The 27,159-nt window shown below is 35.4% G+C and overlaps 1 protein-coding gene across 2 annotated transcripts in view; it reads left to right on the forward strand.

The window, feature by feature from the left end:
• Sas-4 (spindle assembly abnormal 4) overlaps window positions 1-27,159 on the forward strand; it is a 527,986-nt gene that overhangs the window by 310,241 nt on the left and 190,586 nt on the right. For both annotated transcript variants that reach the window (XM_090396928.1, XM_090396929.1), the window contains one exon: window positions 11,379-11,482. In XM_090396928.1, the coding sequence (XP_090253054.1) occupies window positions 11,379-11,482 (104 nt within the window). The remainder of the gene's footprint in view (window positions 1-11,378; window positions 11,483-27,159) is intronic.

The raw sequence follows: 27,159 nt of genomic DNA on the forward strand, positions 1-27,159 counted from the left end.
CCCTAATCTAGAACATAGCAGAATCATTAGCAAGAGGATTATATATAGAGAGAGTAGTCATAACATTTAAGTTAATTTTCTGTAGTATTCATTTTGATCTTGAACCACTAATGCTTTCCCATTAGTGGTTCAAGCTTTTGTAATAATAAAATTATTATTCTTCCATAGAGAGAGAGAGAGAGATATTAAGGCCTTCATTTCTGGATAAGACAAATCTGGAATAGTAGGTTTGGTTTTGAAAATATTTGTGCTATTTGTAACTGAAGTCAGTTAACGACATCTGAAGAAATATCATGTAGCACTTTGTCAACTACCAGAAAAGAGTCCACTACTGGAATGACTTTTTTGCTAACATGAAATCTGGACCTACAGAAAGCGCATTTAATTCTTGAGTAGAGAGAGGCCATTCTTAGATATTAATGACTGTCTTTTTGATGGAATAGATAAGATAACTTTTTTGTATGAGCTTTTGCCATGTAGTGGCAAATATTTTATCTCTAGAAATAGAAGTTAAAATGTACTGCACTATTTCTAATAAATCTGGGGATATAGTTACAACTAGTTAATTTCATTATTTTAATAAGACTAAGCATTTTTTGGCTTCAGTTTCTTAGTTAGCTGTACGGTAAGTAGCACTCTACTGGCCTGTGCATCTTTTTAGCTTTGGAAGATTGAAAGGTTTATCTTAACCTGTAAAGGTAGGTATTACCTGGCCCACTCTATATCTTTTAAGAAATCTGATCCTGTTTACACGTTTCACTTGTTTAATTGTGTGTGTATGGTGGGGTGGTCCGAATATACTGAATAAGGACTCGTGGACCAACAGGGCCATAAGGGGCAATCACTTTGATTGTAAGGGAAGTGGCACTCCCATGGACCCTAGCTGGATCTATCCTCTTCTTCTTCTACTTTGAGGAAAATCCACTCACTTTAATCTTTCCTATAAGGCCTTATCAGCCAACTCTTCTTATTTTATGACCCTTATGCTATTAGAGTGCTCGAGGGCCATGGGGTCTTTTCATTTCTGGCCTTATAACTATGCGCTCTCTATAAACCTTACTATAATTCTACTATAATCTGCTCTTTACTCCTTCAATATACCCTATTCCTCCTATGGGTTTAAATTTGGAAGAAGGCTAGTTCAGAAGCCTTAAGGTAGCAGCCCCACCACTGAACTATTCCATCATCAGGCTAGTCCCCTGACATGGAGAACATAATTCTACTTGTAAGCTGACAGAAAAAGATAATCAGATTGAATCTATGGAAAAGGTAAAACAAAAATGGAAACAACAAAATATAATGCACATAGCAAACTGGAATGTAAGAGGAATAGCATATAAAGAAATAGAATTAGACCAACTATTAAATGAAAGAAATTTTAAAATAGCAGTAATCACTGAAACAAAAAAGAAATTAAAAGGAACTTTCAGAACCGAAAATATTAATGTGATATACAGTGGAGTTGACAGAGACCAAAGAGAACAAGCAGGAGTCATGATTTGGATTCATAACTCACTTTCAAAACACTTAAAACATTATAAATTATGGAATGAAAGAATAATAAAGCTAGAATAAAAATAGATAAAGGCTATTTAACAATAATTGGTTTATATGCCCCAGAAGAAGGAAGAGAACAGGATAATATTGATTTTTATAATCAGCTACAAAACATGTATAATAAAATAAATAAAAATGATTACATAATTTTAGCAGGAGACTTAAATGCAAGAATTGGAAACACCAAAATTAATAATAATATAGGAATACATGGAGAACATACCCTAAACAGGAATGGTAAAAAATCGATCGACTTTGTAGTTTATAATAACCTAAAAATAATGAATTCATTCTATAAACATAAAGACATACATAAATATACTTGGGAAGCAAGAGGATGGAAATCGACATTAGATTATTTTATATTAAATGAAAAGACATCAAAATTTTCACTAGATGTTAGAGTTCACAGAGGATATGAAATAAGCAGTGACCACTTCCTTGTTAAAATAAAATTAAGATTACCACCTAAATGGCTACAAGTAACAAGAACAGAAAGAAAATTTGAAACATTTGTTTATAAAACTAGATTATTGAATGATACAAATGTACAATGGCTATATGAATAAAGAATTAACCAATATCTAGATTAAATAAAACAAAATGAAGAAATAGAAATAGAATGGCTTAATATAAAAACAATACTAAATGCAGCAGCAAATGAAAGCTTAGGAAAGACCAAAAAATTCAATAAAAGGAAAAAAAAAACAAATGAAGATCTGGGATGATACAATCAAAGAAATAATCAAAAAGAAAAAAGAAACCTATCACAAATGGTTAAGCAGTAAAAGATTAGAAGATGAAATAGAATATAAAAGAATAAGAGCCATAACTAAAAGAGAAGTCAGAAAAAGACATAGAGAATCATGGAACAAATTTGTTTCTAATTTAGAACATGATTTATATAAAATAAGATCCAATGTATATAAGATTTTGAAACACTTAAATGCAGATATCAAAGAAAACACAACACCGAATTGAAATTGGAAGAATTTCTAAATTACTACACAGAATTGTGGACAGACAAATATTTTAAAAAAAGACAATTGGCAAACAATTAATGAAAATGAAAATGAAAAGGAAATAACTAAAGAAGAATTAGAAATCAGCCTGAAAGAAACAAGTAACGGAAAATCACCTGGAGAAGATAAGCTAGGTTCAGAACTATATACATATGCAGGAACAAGACTCAAAGAAAGACTTATTATTTTTAAATAAAATTTATTCAACTGGTATCTCCCCAATAGAATGGTAATAGGATTTTTAGGTATCAGTATACTGATACCTAAAAACTATAGAGGTATCAGTATACTAAATTCATGTAACAAAATATATAGCAGAATCTTAAATAGCAAACTAATGAAATATTCCGAAAACTTTATTTTAGAAGTACAGAATGGATTTAGAAAAGGACAATCATGTATAGACCCGGCCTTTTACCTAAAATTAATAATAGAGAAAAGAAGAGAACACAATTTAGAAACATATATTGCATTTATTGACTTTGAAAAAACATTTGACAAAATTAAAAGAAACATATTATTTAACATATTAAAAGAAACATATTATTTAACATATTAAAAGAAAGACAAATACCAAATAATATCCTAAAAGCTATCACAAGTATATATGAAAATAATTAAATCACGAGCTATCATATACAAGAGAGATAAACCAAGGGTCCGACAGGGATGTCCCCTCTCAGCAACTCTTTTTAATATTTACTTGAATGAAATAATAATAAAATGGAATAAAAATTTACATCAAGGTATTAAACTTTCTCCTACGGTGAACTTAAACACTCTCCTTTTTGCCGACGACCAAATAATAATTACAAATTCTGCAGATAACTTACAGAAAGCTATTTTAGATCTAAATGAGATAGCCAAAGATTATGGTATGATAATATCAACAGAAAAATCAAAAACCATGGCCTTTAAAGGACAAGATCCAGCAAGAACTAAAATAGTAATAGATATCAAAATCTTAGAACAGGTGAATTCATTTAACTACCTAGGATGTGTGATCACATAAGAAAATGAAAAGGATATAAACGTAAAAATTGCAAAATATTTAAAAATAACAGGTGTAATTAACTCTATATTTAAACCAAACCTACTTCAAAAACAAACCAGACTAAAAGTATACAACGCGTTTACAAGTCTTAATGAATGGAAGCGAAATCTGGACAATAAAACAAAAAGGCAAACAAAGATTAATAACAGCAGAAATGAAGTTTATGAGAAAAACTGCAAAGTATACTCTATTTGATTACAAAAGAAATGAAGAAATTATGAAAGAATTAAACCAAGAACCAGTAATAGAAAAAATTAAAAAATATAAACATAAATGGATGGAACATGTTCAAAGAATGAAAACAAAAAGATTACCAAAACATGCCTTAAAGTACAAGCCATTAGGAAAAAGAAAACCAGGACGTCCTCTTAAGCAATTCAACGATGACTTCTAAAGCTGGAACAGGCCATGCTAGGCCTAAATCCTTGATACGCATGATGATGCTGACTTGTTTAATTGGAAGTTTTCCATAGCAGTTGCATTGATTTGAAGCTAGCTCTCTGGAAAACTCTGAAAGAACTTGATATTGGAATTGTAAGATGTGATGATTAGTGCTTTGACTAATTGTCAAAACACTAAACTAGCAGTATACAAGACAGCATTTCAAACCAATTTTAACTTATGGATCTGAGAGCTGGGTTAGAAATGAAATTCTTGATCAAAGACTGGAGACCACAGATATAAGGATCCTGAGAAAGATTAGTTGAGTGAACAGTTGGCATTAATGGCAGTATCATATTAAAACCGAGCCGACTAGGAAAGAACTTGACATTGTTAGCATTCAGGAATGTACTAGCAGAGCTAATCTCAGGTGGCATGGCCAATTAAACATAATAGAAAAGGAAAGATTAGGTAAACAAGTGTTCTTTACCAGAATGGCAGGAAAAAGACCCCAGAATCAAGGGCATCTTCAGTATGACTTCTAAATTAAACAACAATGACAGAAACCAACATATTCAGCAATTATGTGTGCGAACTGCAGCCATACATTATGTAGAGCATCATAATCTAATTATATTCAGGATCTAGTAAAAATAACTTTAACAAGATTTAATAACAAATAAAAAATATATGAGAGCTAAGCTATGTGTAAAAGTAGCTAAACAAAAGTCATGGGAATACTTTGGTAAGAATATAGAAAATAAATATCAGGAAGTTGGCAAAATGTTCTTGAGTCTGTTGAAAAAGCTTAGACATAGAGAAAGGTGTACTGTAAAAGGAATCAAAGATGATAAAGGTGACACGAAAAGAAGATAAGAATATCCTAGATGTCTGGAATAATTACTCTCAAAGACAGTTAAATGAAACAAGCAGTGATAGAACCATAGTAAAAAAATTTCAAGAGAAATGCAAACAGGATTACATACTAATACTTGAGGTAGAAAAAGCCATCAAAAATTTTAAATACGGAAAGGCATCTGGAGTAGTTATTTGACCAGAAATGATTAAGTCAAATTAATTCTGGAATTTGTGAAGAACTATTTCCCATAAGAGAGATAATTTGAGTGCATTGTTTCTATTTAGATTTGATCGATGAACCAAAGTAGGTTTTGATTGGATGGCACGTGCTATGCCATAGCACCCAGGATTCAGAGAGATCATCATACTGCATCAGTGATGGTTTGGTGGGGGGTTACTTATCGGGAGGAGGGAGGTATCCAAGTTGAATTTCTGCGAAAAAGGGATCAAAACCTCTGCCAAAGTGTATCAAGATGCCGTGCTGGAACCTGTGGTACAGCCCCCGAACAACACCATATTTTACAGTAGCAGTGGACCTTCCAACAGGACACAGCCCCTACCCAAAAGGCAAGGACTACACAACAGTGGTTTGGAGACAGATGTTCTCAACCACTTATAACCATCTGATTAGTCATCTGGAAGTCCTGATCTGAATCTGTTGGACTTCAAATTGTGGTTAGAAAGTAGCCCAAGAAATGACACCCCAGCATCACCAGCTTGAATTTGGAGTGAGCAGTAGCAGTGTTTCTGTTAATGTTATGCGTGCCACCATTGATATGTGGCCTCACAGACTTCAGACATGCATGAAGACAAAGGGAGACATTTTGAACATTGAGTGCTGCTATATGCACATTATACATGTGGCTTGTGTATGCTGAAAGCTGTAAATGATTTACTGTTAAATTAAAGGTTCATGCACTGTCCAAGTTGTAGCAGTATTTATGGCTAGAAATACGAGGCAGGGAAGCTGAAAAGTTTTGATAAACACCTAGAACAAAAATAAATTCATTTTATTTTATTTCTTCTTATATATCCTAATAGAGAAAAAAAATTATTACAATTTGATGAAACATACAGGTTAGAGGGTTTTAAAATATATTCTTCCTTGTGTTCTAGGTTTCCGGCTATCCTTTTAAATGTCACTGTCTTGGAAAGTTGCCCTTAAGACATGAAGGTATAATTAAAAACATAATTATAAAATCAGAAGGGAATTCATCAATAGTCATTTCACCACAGACTGAAATCCAATTCTGATTAGATGATTGTTTGATCTTGTATCCTGCACTTGTTCAGAAACAGACAGCAGTTCTACTTCATTTCCACCACATTCCACAGACACTCATTAGGAGTGAAATCAAGTGACTGGGGTAAAATCATTATTGTCTTCCTCTTTTTCTGGATGACAAATACCTACTGTATGATATATTATTCAGCTAGAAATGTCTACATGCAAGGTTAATGGGTCTCATACAAATCCAAGTACATCATATTGCTGAAATAATATAGTAAACACTATTATACAAAACCTGCTCACTGTAACAAATTAGCAAAAAATCCTGACCAAAGTCCCATAGCACATGCCATTATTAAGAAATTTCACTGCAACAAATTATCTACTCTAGTATATTATGCTTTCTAGAGAGCTACAATTTTGTTGTGATAATAGTCATCTGTACGTTGAATTCTTGGTAATTGAACAAATTGAGCAAACATTTTTGAACTACTATTTTAAAAAATATATGAATTTTTTGTAAAATAATTTTACAAGAAATTTTACAGTAAAATAAACATTACAAATATTATAAATTGGTTAAAAACCTCTTTTGATTATAGAGTGAATTTTCTTTTTGAATACTATTCCTCTAATCAAAGACATTTGTGGTTTTACCTCTTGTGAAAAAAGCAAACATCCAATACAGTTTCCAGTTAGAAACTGTATTGGATGTTAGCAGTTTTTAATTGGAAAATTTTGTTAGAAACTGCCAGGACCTTTCACACTGGTAGTAGAAATAAATTTATTACCTTTGTAATTCTCCATTTTTAACTGCTTATTGTAGATTTATACAGGCACCTCCATGGTGGAGTCTTCTAACTCCATGGAGGTGCTGTATAATAATAATAATTCATCTCTGGAGACTCAATCTATCATACCTCTCCTTGAACCCATTAACAGACAAAGCACTCATAATTGACTCTGGCAATCCATTTCACTCATTCACAACTCTCCAAGCAAAAAATCTAGTCTTAACTAGATTTTTTGTAATCTAGTAGGGGTGTTAATCCCTACTAACTACACCTTTATTCAACTTCCAGGAATGACCCCTTGTTCTGGTCCCTCTAGCCAAGTGCTGAAACATTTCCCCTGCATCTATCCTATAAAACCCTTTTAACAACTTAAATGTCTCTATCATATCCCCTCTTTTTCTCTTATCAACCAACTTCAGTCAACTGCAATACACATACCTTCAATCTATCCTCATAGGGAACATTCCACAGGCCACTCACCATCTCGGTGAGTGGCCTGTGAATGTTTGCCTCTGAATCCTCTCCACCGCTTCCTCATCACCAAGAAATCCAGAGGACCAGACTTGAGCACAGTAATCCAAATGTGAGCTTATCAAGGCCTTATAAAGAGGAATAACAACTTCTATCTCTACTTGTTAATAAGTTGTTAATGGGGCATCTTTTTAGCCCCAACCCACCTTTACTTCCTGAATTACCTTATTATTGATTACCCTATGCAATATTTTTTCTTGAAAGAGATTCCACACTTGATCATTCTCACACTCACTCACCTTATGGATGCCTTTACACAAACTCACTTGCTTCCACCCCAATTGCTTAAGTTTTCCTGAATTTGCACTTCAGCATGCTTGGTGAAAAAAGTTCTCTCTAGACGCCTAACACGAAACCCATTTAGATGCAGTCCATCAGCATTGTACAAATCCTTCTTTCTGTCAAACGCAGACCACAAATCAACATATCCTACATCATTCCTTCTGCATAATTATGTATAGACTCACTGGCTACCAATGCCCTCCTCCTCAGTACACCTCTATCATAGCATGGTAGGAGACTTAGTCTTCACCATCTCACTCTTTAGTTTTGCCTTTTCTAACAACTCCTGTACATCCTCCCTCATAGAATACTTCTTGCCTCTCAAACCATTGTACCAACAAAGACAATCATTTCCTTCGACTTACCCTTTTGCACCCAGGAAACATGGCTTTGTCACACATTACTCCCCTGATCATTGAGTCTCCCTACATAATTTTCTCCTTTACTTGTTTTCTTTGTTTGTTTGGTCAGTCTATTATTCCTTTGGACCACCTGCTTTGTTCTATTTTCAGCCCTGCTAATCTCTTGCTCTTTTTGAAATTTTTCAATTTCACACTTTGTCCTATGAAGGATAACATTTAAGTATGCTATTTCTTTATTAATGTCCATTTCATTCTCCTCTATTTCCGCAGACGAACATTCGACATTAATAACATCATTTTCCTTCTTACTATTGGTATTTGCTGTGTTCTCATCAACTAACAGACACTCACTTTTCAAACTTAATATGTACTCTCTCTCTCTCTCTCTCTCCAGTTTCAATTTCCTTCTACATATTCTTTAATTTTCTTGGCAAATACATTTCACACACGCTGCACTGAATAAAATCCCACAATTTCAAATCGCCCGACAATGTGGTCTTTGCTGCCATTGTTCGTCGTATTGGTGGCATGCCAACAATGTCACAATAAATATTATTATTATTACATTACACCTCCAGGGAGTCCAAGGACTCATCGAGAGAGGGCACCTACTGTACAGCTCTGTCTTCTCTACTGAATCCACCAACTACAATGAACCGTAACTACACCAACGCATCTACCGCCCACTTCCACAACTATTATTTCCACAGACAATCACAAACATCCATGCCCACGACAGGATTCGATCCTGGAGCCTTTTGGCTGGAGAGGGATAGATATGCTAGCCACTTGGCCAACCAGGCCAGCACAAATATCACAGTATAAATGTTATAAAGACACTAAATATTCTTAAAAGACGAAAATCTACACCAATACACTATAAAACACTAATTTTCTAAGACAAAAACACAAAACAGATACTAGTTTCACATGAGCGCCAAACTACACGACCTCTCACAGTATAATCTTGAACCAATTCCCTTCTTTGCAAAATTCTTTTTCACATCTATTGTACTTTTTCTATGTTGAGGTCTTCATAACATTATTTTTATATGTTTGAAATATGTTTTGTAATCCTTTTACTCTACATCAGATCAGTATACACTCACACCCTAATTTTATTTATTTATTTTTGTCTCCCATCTACAAAAGGTTGCAAACCTATAATACATCAGTACCATAGGTGGGATAAGGAATTTATTATTTTCATTATAAAAAATAAATACATAATTAAAAATAAATAAATAAAATTAGGGTGGGAGTGTATACTGATCTGATGTAGAGTAAAATGGAATACAAAAGGAATATTACAGATTAAAAATTTTAATTATTTTTATTCTGTAAGCCCTACTCTGGATACTAAAGCTTTTTCAGGCTTCCAGTAAGTGGAGGCTTGCAACAAACAATGAAATTCATCTCCCACCTAAAAGACAATTAGAAACATCCATGTCCTAGACAGGATTCAAACTTACAGCTTGTTGCTTGCAGAGTGGGTACTCGAAGCATGTGGCCAGCCAGGCTGGCTTATTTATTTATTTTTTATTAATGTGAACATCATGCACAAAAAGTTGTAAACTTTTCATACTTCTAGAAATGCTGCTGTTGAGACAAAGCATGGAACTTTTTTTTTTCAATTGACTTAAGGCCTCCATTAAGTAGGGTTTCAGTCTTACACAAGGCAATTACGGTTCATCTACCACATACAGTTTACTTCATTTAATTTCAAAGTAGAAACCCCAACTCTTCACCATTGCTAACTGGAAAGAATGTATGTGGGTAGTTACCACAGGTTGGTCTGATAAAATATATTCTTATTTTATTATTACTGGTTTTGCTGGGAAGAAAATGCCTATAATACAGTAAATGCTTTATAATAAATCAGTTATAACAAATCTCATTTACTACAGTTTTTTGCTTATACCATCATAACCCTATTGTCACTCAATGGTTGGTTTAATGACCTCTCATTACCAATACTGGCATCATCATTATTGGCTAATTATTGATTCATTTTATTGCTAACACTGAGCCAAAGGATGGGGCCAAAGCATGCAGACTCAGCATGATCATTGCCAGTGTTCACATCTTGGAGTTAAATCCTTGTAAAAACTGGAATTTTAGCAAATACATTATAAATAACCATTTCTTCAAGGCTAGGACATCACTCGCAGGTGCTAGCTGAGGAACAAAACATTGGGATGTTCATTTTTATGTAGAAATAACATCTGTTTTTTATTTAAGTTCTGTGCATGAATAAGAGCTTTCCAACTTTCTTTAACCAGCCATTTGTCCATATGAATGATATACATAAACCATCTTAGTTTGTATCCATTTTACTTCAATGGAATATCAGTGGTATTTCAGTTTTAATGGACACTTTGGCTAGCATAAATGTACATAGTGGCTTGTTTTGTGGTTAAATGATCTTCCAAAGCAAAATCTGCTCTTATGCAGCACTTTCAACAAATTATAGCTGATATTATTATTATCTGAGACCTCCAGGGAGTCAAGGACTGATCAAGAGAGGCTATACATCACTCAGACCAGCTGTTGTACCTTCCTTTGAAGTCATTTGCACTACTCACTATACCAGAGGCGAACTATTCCGCTCACTCACTGTTCTGTGGGAGAAAAACTTAGCCCTTACCCCTTTCTTAACTGCAAACAAACTTAACTTCCATGGACTATCCCCTCCCCATGTTCTTTTCCCCACTTTCCATTTAACGAAAAATATCATCATATAATATCCAGTACCACCTTTCTTTCTCCTGTTAGCCAAAGTCTGTATCGATATAATCTTCGTAACTCTTCTTTACATCCTTTCCACAGCTCTTCTTTATTCTCTTGGAAGGGAGACCAAATCTGTGCACAGTTGGCCAGGATATGCAGTAATACAATGGAATTATACTTGCTGTTTCTAGTTAATTAAAAGGTAGCTATACTGTTTTCTGTAACAGTGAATGAAAAACAATGAAAATATAGCCAAAATGTATGGGAAATTACATTAAAATAACTGATAATTAACTGAAATTATAATGTAAGAGTAACCTGATCATATTTAAAAGTAACTTGATTTTACCAGTAATTATTCCTCAAACTCAGTAAAGTGCATTTTGGTTTTCATAGCATTTGTTTTATTACACTTTTTATCAGTTTCTTGCATGTGGGGGACATGGGGGATATCCACTTATAACATACCTGATGCTAGAATTTGGTAAAATACATAAATAATAAATTTCTAAAATTGATGTTTCTTATAAATTTTTATACACAGATAATATTTTAAAGTTTATTGGCTTTTTATAGACTCTTGAACAACTGAATAAAGAAAAGAAGGAATTTGAAAATTTTCAAGCAGATGAAATAAAAAGAATAGAAAATGAATTGGCTGAGGGCCGAAAACAATTAAGGTATTGTGTTTATTTGATAATGACATTCTGCCCTTGTTCAAGATACATATATACATACATGTATTTATATTTATAAATGCAGGAAATGGATATTCTTATCCTGTACAGTTAGAAATACTATTGAAATTGTAAAAATAAATTACTATTTACTATTGGTTTTCTGCATAATTATATCAGAATATGTACCATTGCATGTTAGCAATCTTAGCAATGCTTTACAAATCTGTTACTTCTGATGTAAATCCCATTCTTTTTGAGGGGGTCTTTCAAGGATATGAAGAGATTTTAAAAATCCTATGTTGGTTAAATACATAACATTTTACAAAATACAGGAAACTACAAAAGAATAACAATTTTAATCTTTCATGTATAGACAAAATACTATTATCAGTTGATTAGCTTCTGTGGTTATGATTATAACACCTCTAAGTAGTCCAAAGATTCATTGCAGGAGCACACTTCACTTCACTGAACACAACCCACCATGTATGCTAAATCTCTGTCTATTCCCAATGCCAATACTAAAATGCTGTGCCACTGTCCTTTATCTACAAACAATGCCACAAATGCATACTAATAGTAGTTTTTGTCTGAAAATTGCATGTGTACTCTGGCCATTTTGCTTGAATACAGAATAAAAATAAATTAATAAAAAATCTTAGTTTCTGGTAGAAAAAGTCCCTATAAAGATTCATCTCATCAAGATAATCTGACTCTGATCTTTTCCAATAGAAAGGTATATAATGATCCATCGTTCATCCAGTTTGGTTACAGAAGTGGTTGTGATCTGTAATGAAGAAATTATATTGTGCCAAGTTTATTATTTAGATGAACTACTTTTTCCAACTCATTGGTCAGTTTCTTCAATATCAAACTGATAAGTCCAGAAATCAATAAACTAGTTGTATAAATCAGAGCAGTTTTGTACATTGTTACTTGTAAAAAAAAGTGGTTATGGTTGGTTAAAGAATAGACAACATTATCTGTTCTTTTCTAGTACATGTCCATGTTGTCCCCTCTGTGAGAATGACATTTGTGCAAGTCTTTTTCCCATATTATGTTTTCCCTTACTCTTTATTCATCTCTTCTTTGTCTTTTGTGGTTAATGGGTTGCTTTAGGGTAAAAGGTAAAGTAATTGGAATTAGAACTCCATGTAGCCTTTTAAGGCTGACTAGGACTTCTTGCTTAATGTCCAAATTGTATACTTTATTGGCTTAAACCAAAAGTGAGTGATGATACAAAAAAGATGAAAAGCATGCCAGCTGGAGCAATGCTTAGTTAAACAAGTTCTCTTCCTTCTCCTCCCCTATTTTCATAAAAGAACCATGTAGAAGAGCAAAAAGTCAACTACTGGAACAAACTCAACATCAGCAGAATTCAAGATAGTCACCATAACATAAGAAGTATCTCTGGGAAAAAAAAGTGAAACTGACAGAAGAATGAGAGAAATGTCACATCAACATAATTGATGTTACTGAAACAAAAAGAAAACAAAAATAGGTGAGATTTTTTCTGTATAACAACTATAAGATGTTACATACATTCAATTATGATCAGGAAAAGGAAGGAATAGTTCTAGTCTACAACACCAAGCATGAAATAATAAATTCATGATTGGCAGGCAATATCAGATAGAGTGATGTAGGCAAACATCAAAATAGGAGATTCTACAATGAGATTTATATGTGCCTATGGTCTAACAGAGGGTTCTGCAAAGGAAGAAGAAGTGAAGGAATTTTTTGAGTCATTACAGAAGATAACTGATTCAGAGAACAAAGAAAAGCTGATCCTTGTTGGAGATGTTAACAGCAGATAGAAAATGCATGTTAGACATATAGAAATATGTTGGAGAATTTGGAGAAAAGGGCAAAGCTAATAATAAAGGTAAGAGCCTGCTGGATTTCTGTTTTGCTAATACCATATTCCAGCATAAAGATGTACACAAATTCACAGAGAGGGAATACGTAAGAATAAGAAATGTTTCATTGACTATGTTACATTTAATTTTGAGCAAGATAAAACTGAATATCATGTTGAAAAGAAAAGTGCATAAGAAAATTTAAACCAGAATCAACGTCAAGTAGATTTCAGAGATGAACTATGCTTACTGCACAAATATTATGTGGAGAGTAAATGATGAAGTTTGGAAACAATCATTAAGCCTTGGGGTCTCAGTAGTGGGCTATGAAGAAAACATTGATTAATTCAGCTACAGAGGCATGTGGTGAAGTTGTTTGTAAGGATGGAAAAAACCAGTCTTGAATTTACCAGAACTTCATGGTAAATTCAAGAAGTTAGAGGAAATCATGGAAAAGAAGAAAGCATACTGAAAGTTCTTTAAGTTGTACCTTTTGAACTTCCTTATTATATCTCAATATTATATTTTTTTTTGTTTCTCTTATTATCAGTCGTGCTCCGAGTTGCAATCGTTGCTTGAGCCAGTCTTATCACCTTTAATCCTTTTAGTCCACAATTTCATTCCCTCCCCTCTCAAGGTCATTACGATGCTACTTTCACGTGTGCGTGGAGTATAGATTCAGAAATTGCCTCTGGCTGGAACCCAATTTCCTTTGTCTAACTAGCTGACTTTCTCTTACACTGATCTTTAAGAATTGTTTGTCTTTCCTACACATGTAAGAAAAATGCTCAGTGGAACACGGAATTATCTCTAAAACTCAGTTCTAAATCAAGCAACGTTTGTAACTTACTATTAGTCAGTTATGGTTAACTTTAAGGACACACGGGTTCTAATTTTTTATGAGAAGTGCATTGGTAAGTCAATCGGGCAAGTTATTAACAAACAAAACAATTTATTCATACTAAGACATGGTAGTTACAACATAAAAGAAAAGGAGTTTACACTTATCAAATTTTTATCTGTTCTTATCAATTCTGCTAAGCTAACAATGCAACACACCTATCTGGTTCTCAAATTAACTAAATCAGCGCATTTGTAGCTTATTGCTTAAAGACAAAGACAAATTTATACGATCACATATATGTCAAACACGTGATTAGTTTCACACATATTTCCACTCCATTTAACTCAGACCATTAATAGAATTATTCTTAGCTATGCTTCACGTTCAATCTCTCCTTCAAACATTAATTCTTAACCCCTAACTCTTAACAGTAACCTTTTAACATTAACAAATGCTCAGCACTCTGCAGAAAACTATTTCACAAAAAATTAGAAGTGCGGTTTTCCACACAACTTTACATTATACTAGCAACTATATAATCAATAGTTCCTGCTCTAAGGTTCACATTCCATAACAGTTCTACAATAATCTTACTTGAAACTTGCCTCAGCCATTTCAGCATTCAAGATCCTAGTGATCACGAATATAATCTTCCTTCCCGTTAGAACCGCAAATGGACACTACTCCATGGCAACGATGATACAGCATTCTCGGAGATCGCTTAAGGAACTTTGCGATTGGACTCTCGAATATGCTGACACTGCCATTAAAAATCTCCTATCATCATCGAAATACTGCTAGCAGGATATCCTTCCTCTATCCTTGGAACGGCTGGACACAGGGACCTCTTCGAAGCGACACTGGAACAAGTCAGGAACAGAGAGCCTGTCTCCTTTTTATTCTACCTTCACGACCTTGAAACTTCAGATCAAGTTCCCCAGGAGTTCCTTCCCCCTACAAAATTGCTGAGTCATGGTGGGAAAACCCCATAACTTTGCTGACCTTCGCACCTGGTGATAGCTTCAGGCCCACATTTCTAATCCTGTCTGGGCTATCTCTTTGTTTGTACAATATTGGCAGTCAAATAAATTAGTAATACATTCTAATATTTTACCAGATTACATAAAACACTTATAAAAATTGTTAATTAAACTACAAGTATTTGGTATTGACTTTCTTTCTCAAGTAAAATCGGTATATAAGAATTTTGTACAAAATTCTCTCTATACTAGATTTTACATAAGCATATGCTCTGAGAGAATATAAAGATAAATGTAAGTAACCAAAGCACTATGTAAAAGTAGCTAAACAAAAGTCTTGGAATGACTTTAGTAAGAATATGGATTAAAATAAGGAAGTGGCAAAATATTCTGAAGGCTATTGAAAAAGCTTGAAAAATGATTGACAGAAAATACATAAAACACACAATACATAAGTGCAAATCAAATCCATGTGAAATAAATGTTCATCAGAACTAGTATCAAGAAATCCATTGAAATGCATGCATCTACCACCCAACGTCCGTCCCTTCACAATCCAATTCGTAACCCACACAAGTTTCTCCTCCTCTTTCATTTCTGCTGCTGCACTCTGTAGCAGCCTCCACTCCTATGTGTTTCCCTAAGGAATTGGATGCACAGGTCTTCAAATCTAATGTGAACAAGTTCCTCCTTATTCAGACCCTCTTCCCATGTCTGATACTAATGTACTACAGGTTGACCAGCCAACCTATTGTTTGTGGGTCTAACACAGTTATTCTCAAAGGGGAGAAAAAAATGTTTTCTTTGTGGAGGGGGGGGGAAGCAAAAAATCATAGTATTATAGTGGTTTGTGGCCATCTGACAGCACCTTATTCCTTACTATTTAATTTCTCTCATTGGATTTCCTTTTTTACCTATATATTAAAAAAAAGTTGTTTTTTCCTGAAACAACTTTTGTTTGATATATGGGTATATTTTTTTGATAAAAAGAAAATAGTGGGTGAGATGCAATTCAACCACTTTTGCTCTTCATATGCATTAAATGCCTAAGTGCTTTCAGAATGTCTCCTCGATCCTTGGTGGACATGGTTTGTTTACTTTTTATTTCATTAATCAATATATGAGGCATGAATGGGATGAGGAAATGTTTCAGTCATTTGCTATTTTTTGAAGTAATAGAAACAATAAAGTTGTTTATTTTTTATCCACGGTGCTTTTGTGAGTGACATGGGCTATAAGAGTTGAATAAAAATAGTTTGTATTTTGTTATTTAATTCTTTGTAGTTATTCAACCCATCCTCAATCATATCAACTGCGGAAATGAAAAGGTGTCGACAGTATCTGGATGAATATCTAGCTCATGGTTTTATATAAAGCCCATTCAACTCACGACAGCCTATGTGCCTTGTGTGTAATAGTTCTCCTTTCAAATAGGCTATGAAGTGATCAAGACTTATAGACCACTTAAAAAGGAAACATCCTGGTAAAGTTGAAAAAGACATTGAATATTTTAAAAATTTAAAACAGAATTTTGAGCAACATAACACTGTTACTTTCTTATTTAAGAAGAAAAGAAACAAATGACAATGCAATGATTGCATCTTATAAAATTGCAGATATCATTGCAAAAACTGATAGTGTTCATAGACTTGCTGAGAATGTAATTTCAAAAGTGATGCATATTTTGAAAGCATTGCCATTGAGCAATGATTCATTTCAAAGATGAATCAATGAGATGTCAGCTAACGTTGAAGAATAGCTAATTCACAAACTAAAAATGAGAAAATGTTCTATTCAGATTGATGGATTCACAGTTACTGACAATAAGGACCCCTCTAATGGCATATATATTCATTATTTCAATGATGATTGTAAATTGCAAGAACAGATGTTTGTCAAATCTTTAGAGACTGTACTGGAGCATCCAATTTTGCTTCTATAAAAATGGTTTGATGAAAAACAAGTACCATTGGAAAATTTAGTATCCTGTGCCACTGATTGTGCTACGTCCATGGTGGGAAGACAAAGCTTTTTTATAACTAACCTAAGGAAATATGTCCTGAAGTTCTTGTCACATTGTGCACCAACATTATCTAGTTGCAAAAAATATTAGTCCAGTTCTTTTTCAATCTAATTTCTCACTATAATCATTAAGACATACCGTTATAAGAGTTATACAGAAAATATTGTGTTGATAACAAGGAGTAGTTATAGGAGGCGTTTTGTACATACCGAAGTTGGGCAACTTTCTGAAGGATAGCATAATATGTGTAAACCTTTTTGATACAATAATTAGTGTTTTAGAAAGCAAAGGAGATCACAAAAAAGCATATACTATATGGCTTGGATTTTTCGAAAATTTAATGACAATGGAATTGGATATTCAATGGAAATTAATTACAGTGATAGACTGCAAATGCATGTTAAAACCTTCAATGAAAAAACTGAAATATTTCAAAGTGGTTTAATAAGAAAAAAAATGTGATGATACGTAATAATTAGCTGAACTCAATAAATCCCTTACCAAGAATGATCTTAGGAATTATTCAGATCATTTGTGTTCTTTAAAAGGTAAAATAAAAAAATTGATTTTCGGATTTATTTATTTTGAAGCGAAGCCATGGATGTTAGATCAAAATCAAACTGGATGCGGTGCTGGGTCTCCTAGTGAAGAAATTAAAGAACTTGTCATGATCCTCAGGGAAGGATGTACAGGATCTTATGATAGCACTACATGAAACGTTACATCATTACTAACTTCCTTTGAACAATTTTCCTCCAGATCAGCCTGTTATCTGTCAACATTCCAGTATTATCAGATCTTATATTTCTTCTTCTAAGGTACTTTTTACTGTATCAATCGAACTACATCATGGTCTTCCTCTGGGTGTTTCTCCTGCCATCCTAGTAAAGAACATTTGTTTAACTAATCTTTCCTTGCCTGTTCTGTTTACGTGGCCATACCCCTGAGATTAGCTCTGCTAACACATTCCTGGATACGAACGTCAAGTTCTTACCTAATATCCTTGTTTCTAATATGATATTGCCATTGTTGCCATCTATTCATGCCCCTAATCTTTCTCAAGACTCATATCTGTGGTCTCTAGCTTTGGTCAAGTGTTTTAATTCTAACCCAGTTCTCAGATCAATAAGTTAAAATTGGTTTGAACACTGTCTTGTATGCAACTAATTTAGTCTTTTGACTAATTTCTCTTTTATTGCATATAAATTTATTCAGCTGACTTCCTTTCATACCAGCTTTATTGATTCTGTTGTCTATTTCCATATTTAATTTTTACTGTCTTCACTAAAAATTGTGCCTAAGTAGCTGAAATGTTTTACCTGTTCTATAGGTTCTGCATTCACGATGCAGTTGATATTTTTAATGTTTCTGCCTGTTTTAATTGTCTTTCACTTTTTATTGCTGATTTTCATACCAAATTTATAACAACGGTTACTTAATTTAGTCAGGGAATCTTGCAGACTTGTACTGGGATTTATTTAAAAGTGTAATATCATCTGCATAAAGTAAATAGCTCAGTTTAACATCTCCAATTTTGATATCAGGTTTAATACCACTTTCCTTCATAATGTGATCCATATAGATAATGAATAACAGAGGTGATAATGTACTTCCTTCATTTCTAACTGCTGATTTACAACTTAAATAAAGACAAATATTGCTTTATATAATTCCCCATTAACACCATACAACTGTAGCATTTTGAATTGCTTTTCTCTTAGTATCTTGTCATATGCCTTTTGCAGGTCTACAAAACTTAAATACAGATGTTTGTTATTTTTCCACGATTTCTCATCTATTTGTCATAAAGTGAAAATCTGATCCTGACAGCCTCTATTTGGCCTGAATCCAGCTTGTTCTTCACCAAGCTTCCCTTCTACAATCCTTCTGAGCCATTTCTCAAGTACACTTGATTAAATCTTACCAGGAACACTCGGTTTGGAAATATCTCTATAATTCTTACATTCAGTTTTATTTCCCTTTTTTGTATATATTTTCTACAAGAGCTCTACCCAATTATCTGGAATTTGTCCCTCTGTCCAGGCCTTCTGAACTATGCAGTGTAGCCACTGCAAGACTTTTATACCTCATACTTGAGCATTTCTGGTTGAATATTATCTACTCCTGCTGCCTTGACACATTTCAGGCTTTTGATGGCTTTTTCTACTTCAAGTATGGATATGTATTCCTGACTGAATGGCTGGTCAGTGCTTTTTACCACTGCTCTGTCATCACTGCTTGTTTCATTTAGCAATTTTTCAATGTAATTACTCCATACTTCAAGGATATCTCTTTCTCCTGTTTTCATGTCACCTTTATTATCTCTAATTCCTTTTACAGCATCTTTCCTCCATTTCTGAGCTTCTTCAACAACCTCCAGAATATCTTGCCACCTTCTTGATATTTATTTTCTATGTTCTTACGAAAGTCCTCCCATGACTTTTGTTTAGCTAGTTTTACACAGTGTTTAGTTTTCTTACATTTGTTTCTTTATTCTCTAAGAGCATAAGCTGACTTATTGGCCAGGAACTTTTGATATGCTTTCTTCCTTTTCTTTCACTGCTTTCTTTCTTTAACTTCGTGCGTCCACCATAGAGTTCTGATTTTTCTATCCTTACTGACAACCTCACCACATGCCTCTCTATCTCAATCAATCAGTGTTTTCTTCAGAGCTTGCCACTGAATCTCCAAGGTTTGGTTGCTGTTCTTAAACTCTTTCATTTTTTCTTCAATCATGTTTGTGTATTTTAGTCTACAGTTCACATCTGAGAACCATTCAAAATGTATCATGCTGTGGATTATGAGAAGAGTCACTACCTAGACCGGTTTCGACCTTTATTGAGGTCTCATCAATGGGAGCCAGATCCAGAGGTGACCCTTCCCATAATGTTTAGAGATGTCTGCAAGGAGATTTGTTTTGCATTATGGGATACTTAGGCAAGTGATGCGAAGTCATACCACTTTTACCATGAGTTGCCCTAGTCCTGAAAATACTTCAGGCACAAACTTTGTTTGCTTACACTTGGATAAAGGATTAAACCATGTATATAATTTCTTGGTATCTATAATTTATGGTATAACTAAATGAAAAACTTACAACAACTATCTATCTCTAATCCATAGTATTATAATAATAGGATGTGACACCTTTTGGCAACTCGTATGTGAAAATATGACTTTTCCATTACTTCAACCTTGGTATCACCCTGGACCAGACAGCATCTGAAACAGGGTGATCAAGCTGCTGCCTCGAAAAGCTATAGTGCATCTGACCAGTATAATAAATGCAATCTTAAGACTTCACTATTTTCCTTCCACCTGGAAAATGGCTGATGTGATTCCTATACATAAGCCAGGCAAAGACCCACACTTACCGCAGAATTATCGTCCAATCAGTCTCATCTCCAATCTGGGTAAGGTTGCAGAGAAGGTCATCCTCTCACGACTCCAAACCTCAGTAAATGACCTAAACATCCTCCCTAAAGAACAGTTTGGTTTTCGACAACACCATAGTACTACCCAACAAATCCACAGAATTGTGGAATATATCACCACCAGCTACAACTGGCGCCAGTGCACAGGAGCTGTATTCCTAGACCTATCTAAAGCATTTGACAAAATCTGGCATTTTGGACTCCTGCACAAACTTATCTCAGCTGGTATCTCACTAAAAATGGTTCATCTAATCCGTTCATATCTTCAGAATAGATCAATGCAAGTTAAAATTAACGGTTCTACATCGTCCCAGCACCATATCTTTGCTGGAGTGCCGCAGGGATCTCTACTGGCTCCATTGCTGTTTTCTGTATACATGTCAGACATCCCACACAATCCGATGACTTCCATTTTAGCACTGTATGCAGACGATATGGCAATACTAACCAGATCTCTCAGACCCAACTTCGTTACCAGAAAGCTTCAAGAAAATCTTCTACAGCTGGAGGGTTGGTTCTCCAAGTGGAGATTGGAAGTCAACCCCCTGAAAAGCTCAGCGGTTCTTTTCTCAAAAAGGCCAATGTCTCCTGCAGGAGATGTGTTACTATTCAATACTAAAATTCCCTGGCAGAAAGAAACAAATTACCTGGGTGTGATTCTCGACAAAAAGCTATCTTTCAACCAACATATCAAGTCTGCATGTGCAAAAGCATCTAAAGCCATAGCTCAGATCTACCCGCTAATTAATAGAAATAGCAAACTCAGCAACAGAATCAAATTGCAGCTATACCAGATGTCGATTCGTCCTATAATCACCTATGCCTCTCCAGCCTGGAGCCACACCTCTAATACTAACATTATTAAGATACAGCGAGTGCAGAACAAGTGCTTGAGAATGATTTTGAACGCCCCGTGGTATGTTAGAAACAGCCAACTCCACAGAGACACAAATATTCCCTATATTCTCTCTTATCTACAATCCTTAGCTTCCAAATTTTTTCTAAAGATGTCCACACATCCCAACGATTTGGTTCAACAAGCTGCAGCATACGAGCCAACGGACATATTTTCAAATATAGAAGACCAAAAACTATATTAGCCTCCTATAGCGATACATAATCTCCATGCCCATTCAGGGCGAGCAAACTGCTCGTAAATTTTACCCTCACTGTAATCCACGACAGATAGTGGGGAATATGAAAAGCATTTTGCTTCACCCTTAAAGAATAAATGTCAATTGTCTTGGTATCACCTCTGGGTCTGGCTCCCAATGACGAGACCTCAATAAATTTCGTAACTGGTCTGGGTAGTGACCCTTCCAATAATGCATAGCATTAAACATGTCTGAAAGGAGATGTGTTTTGCATTATGGGATACTAAGGCAAGTGATGTGAAGTCATACCACCTTTACCACAAGTTGCCCCAGTCCTGAAAATACTTCAGGTGAAAACTTTGTTTGTTTATAATATTCAACATAAAATACGAGGAGAATCTTCTAGAATGGCAAGCAATATCAAGTAGAGTGATGTGAGCTAATATCAGAAAGAATTTTTTTGAGACATTAGAGAAGGCTGGTGGCACAATGAAAAAGGAAAAATTGGTCTCAGTTGGGATCTAACAACAGAGTAGGAAATGATTACCAGACATATAGAAATTTTTTGAAAAATTGGAAAAAAGCTCAAAACTAATAATAATGGTAAATGCCTGCCTGATTTCTTTTCAGAACATGGATTAGTTATTGTTAATACCATGTTCCAAGATAAAAATATACACAAATTCGCATGGAGAGAAAATGCAAGAAATAAGTAGTCTCATTGACTATATTATAGTTTTCCCACTGGTCCTGAACACAAGAGTATACAGAGGATTTGAAATAGGAAGTGATCACTATCTGATTTTGAGCAGGATAAAATTGAAATTCATATTGAAAAGAACAGTGTGCAAGAAAGTTGTAAAACAAATCCAGATTGAGCAGTTCTCAGAGGTGTACTGTAGATTCAAATACACAAACATCATTGAATGAAAAATGAAACAGTTCAAAAACAAGAACCAAACATTGAAGATTCAGTAGCAAACCCTGAAGAAAACATTGATTGAATCAGCCAGAGAGGCATGCAGTGAGGTCTCTAAGGACAGAAAAATGAGGACTCCATCATAGACTTAGAAAGTTACAGAGGCAGTTGAGGAAAAGAAGAAAGTTCAATTAGGATGGTTCAGTTAAGAAACACTTAAGTGAACATTTAGACAAGCACCTATTTTACCATTTTCACAAAAGAAATAAAGATATAATGCTGTTGTATCTGTCAAAGTGGGTACATCTCATTTCGAACTATTTCTTTGCGATCTATAATCAGTTATTCAGCTCTTTTGCTGAAATTATTCTAAATTTTAGAAATATAACATGATATTTTCACTATATAAAGCTGTTTAAATGCTTGCCACAAAAAGAAAGAAAGCTGTGTTCATTTTTCTTAAAAAAATTCCAAATATTACTATTGTACTTTTACTGCTTCTGATTTTCATTTCTGAAATAAGGCTAAAAGTTTAGATTACTCTCACTGCTATTGGGAAAGACAAGAGAGAACACCTCCCCAGAAGTCACACTAGGGAGCCTCAAGCAGTAGTGCAAATACATCAGGGATGTCTAGTTTCATTTTTCAATTGTTGATTAGCAGATATCCTAAACAGAAATATTGATGTTTCTTTTTATAGGCTGATACAATACTTATTTGAAAATAATTTGTTAATTTATAATAATCACAGTTTCACTTTTATTATCAAAAAAATATAAATTATTTGATACAGTTATCTAAGGGGAGAAATATTTGAATTTTTTTTTTAAAAAAAAAAAAAGGTTACATAATTGTCCAACTTTTTTTCGAAGTTACCAACTATTTAACCTGTAGATTTCAGATAATTTATTTTCAAAGCTTTCACAAGACAGTTTTTACAAATGTAAATTACTTGGGGAACATTTTCATACATTTTAGTGTAATATAGTAGTAAAAGTATAGCTACTTCAAAACTGCCTATCTAAACTAGCAGTCTTTTTCAAATGTGCAGTGATTTCTTCTTTGAAAAAGAAGAAATCACTGCACATTTGAAATTCTTGCTATTATCTGGTATTTTCTTGTAGCAAGAATAAAAAGAAGAAAATATGGTTTGTTTGTTTTTTTAATTGAGTAAATTTGCAATGTTCTTTCTTTCTTGAAATCAAAGTGCATATGATTATTTTCTTGCTACTTTTGTCAACTGAACATCTGAAATAATTACAAGAATGACATTAACTTAACAGTAGCAGAGTTATCAGTTACCTCAAGGGCTCACTTTAGTGAGTACGGGCGTGGCAAACCCGAGGTACCAGATGTTGGACCATGCCTTACTTCATGTAATATACATCTCTTATATTATTCTGTAGACTGGTCCCTCCCCTTCATTCTCCTCTCCTCACTCCTTTCCCCTGATGCTATTAGAGTATTCGAGGGCTAGGGGTGAATCTTTCCTATCTTGCTAAGTCATTTCGTTTTATGCAGCCACCAAAGGAGGCAAGCTAACCTCAATAGGTGCCGGTCCCAAGCCCGGATAAATGGCGAGGGTTAATGTCAGGGAGGGCATCTGGTCGTAAAACTTCACTGCCAGCTCTAGTTATGATATGAGTCAAAGAGAAAATAAAGGGCTAGGGCGTACCCCTTAAGCGACACGCAGCCACATCACCCTACAGCTGCGAGAAGTGGACGAGGGCTACCGCATCAAGGGCGGGTGTGGTTAAAGAAGCGAGCCCAGCTGGTGGAGAGGATGTTGTGAGTGGGAACACTGAATGTTGGAAGCATGACTGGAAGGGGAAGAGAAGTGGTAGACATGATGAGGAAGAGGAAGTTGGACATTTTATGTGTGTAGGAGACAAGGTGGAAGGGGGGAAAGGCAAAGGAACTGGGAGATGGATATAAATTGTTCTACTCTGGAGCGAATAACGAGGAAAGAAATGATAGGAATTGTGTGTGTGTGGCAGAATGAAGGGCGAAGTACTGGAAGTAGGTAGAAGGAACGACTGGATCATGCGAATGAAATTGGGTCTTGGAGAAGGGCTGGTGGTCGTATTATGTGTATATGCCCCGCAAGTTGGCTGTACAGCAGAGGAAAAAGATGAGTTCTGGAACGTGTTAGATGAAGAAATGAGGGAACTGGAAGAAAACGAGATGGTGATTGTTGGAGGAGACTTGAATGGACACATAGGGAGACAGAATAGAGACTGTGAAAGGGTGCATGGTGGCCACAGAGTGGAAATGATGAACCAGGAAGGAGAGAGGGTTGTGGACTTTGCAGTAGCGTTTGATCTGGCAATTGTGAACTCGTTTTTCTACAAGAGGGAGAACATTTAATAACATTTAGGAGTGGTAACAACAGTTCACAAATTGACTACATTTTGACTAGAAGAAAACATCTTAAGGTTGTGACAAATTGTAAAGTAATTCCATCAGATCAAGTGGCACAGCAACACCGACTGCTGTGTGCAGACTTTAAAATTAGATCGAAGATAAGAACCTCTGTAAGCCATGGGATGAAGACAATTAAGTGGCTTCGCTTAAAAGAAGAGAGTGTGAGGAATCGTTTTAGGGAGAGGGTGTTAGAGAGGATTTCGGATGGACTGGAAAGTGTACAAGATTGGTGGAAACATAATTCAAAAGTAATCCCGAGCTATGCAATCGAGGTGCTTGGTGAGACATCTGGAAAGATTAGAGAGCAGAAGGAGGGTTGGTGGTGGAATAATAATGTACAAGTGGCAGTGACAGCTAAGAGGAAGGCAAAGCAGAAGTGGGATGAGTCAAGAGTGGAAGAGGACAGAGAGGTGTACAGAGAGCGAAAGCAAGAAGCCAAGAAAGTTGTGGACAGGTGCAGGCCATGGCATATCAAGATCTGTATGATCAATAAGAAACAAAGGAAGGACAGAGAAAAATTTACCAACTAGCGAAATATAGAAATAAAGCAGCAAAGGACATCTTACATGTGAGGCAGATCAAAAACGCTGAACGAAGAGTATTATGGAGGGATGTGGACATAAGAAACAGATGGAGAATATACTTTGAGAGACTTTTGAATGAGGGAAATGCAAGACTCACAGAGGCAGCCTTCTGAGGGGATGGTGCAGAACATCAGTAGAGTGGAAGTGACAGAGGCCATGAAGAGGATGAGGAATGGAAAATCGGTGGACCCCCGACAGGATTCCAGTGGAGGCATGGAAGACACTGGGGGAAGAGGGAATTGACCTGCTATGGGACCTGTTAATGAAAGTTTGCCAACAGGAAAATGTACCCGAGGAATGGAGGGAGAGTACTCTTGTCCCCATCTACAAGGGTAAAGGGGATGCACAAGACTGTAAAAATTACAGAGGAATAAAGTTGATGTCCCACACAATGAAAATCCTAGAAAGGGTTCTTGATGGAAGATTGAGGAAGGAGGTGGAGATTGCAAAGGAACAATTTGGTTTATGCCTGGTAGACCAACAACAGATGCTATCTTTAGGTTACGGCAGATGGAAAAGTATCGAGAGAAAAAACGGGAGCTACATCTGGCATTTATTGATCTGGAGAAAGCATACGATAGAGTGCCAAGGCTGGAAGTCTGGAGGTGTCTGAGGGAGAAGGTTCCAGAGAAATATGTTAGGTTGGTGTGGGAGATATACAGAAATGTGAAGACAAGTGTTCGGATCTGTCTAGGACAGACAGAAAGTTTTCAAGTAACAGTTGGCTTGCATCAAGGGTCAGCATTAAGTCCGTTTCTGTTTATTATTGTGATGGAGGTAGTGACGAAGGAGGTGAGAGAAGGTGCGCATTGGACAATGTTGTATGCAGATGACATCTTGCTGTGTGCAGATTCAAGAGAAGAAGCGGGAACTAAACTGGAAAGATGGAGAAAAGTACTGGAAGAGAGAGGTATGGGACGGAGCAGAAGTAAGACAGGGTATATGTGTTGCACAGTGGGCGGCAGCCAGGAGACAGATCTGGAACTGGAAGGAAATGTCTTCAGGAAGGTGAGGGACTTTAGATACTTAGGTTCAACAGTGGGAGAAGATGGAGGAACTGAGAAGAAAGTGGGATGCAGGATAAAAGCGGGTTGGAGGAACTGGAGGTAGATGGCGGGAGTGTTATGCAATAAGAGGGTGTCGATCAATCTGAAAGGCAAAATCTATAGGACAGTAGTGAGGCCAACTATGACGTATGCTATAGAAACTGTGGCCCTGAGAAAAAATAACATCAGCAGGATGGAAGTAGCAGAGATGAGAATGCTTAGGTGGATGTGCAGTGTCACCAGAAAGGATGGTCTAAGAAATGACTATGTGAGGGGAACAGTGAAAGTTATGAACTTAGGAGTGAAGATACGGGGGCAGGGTTGAGAGGGTTTGGCCATGTGATGAGGAGGGAGAACGAATATGTGGGAAGGAGGGCCATGCAGATGGATGTGCCAGGAAGGAGGAAGCGTGGGCGGCCAAAGAAGAGATGGAGGGAGCTGGTAGAAGAGGACTTGAGGATGAAGAACTT

Source organism: Typopeltis vanoorti, chromosome 8 (assembly GCF_054136105.1).
Source record: "Typopeltis vanoorti isolate ZY-2024b chromosome 8, IOZ_Tvanoo_1.0, whole genome shotgun sequence".
NCBI classification, from domain to species: Eukaryota; Metazoa; Arthropoda; class Arachnida; order Uropygi; family Thelyphonidae; genus Typopeltis; species Typopeltis vanoorti.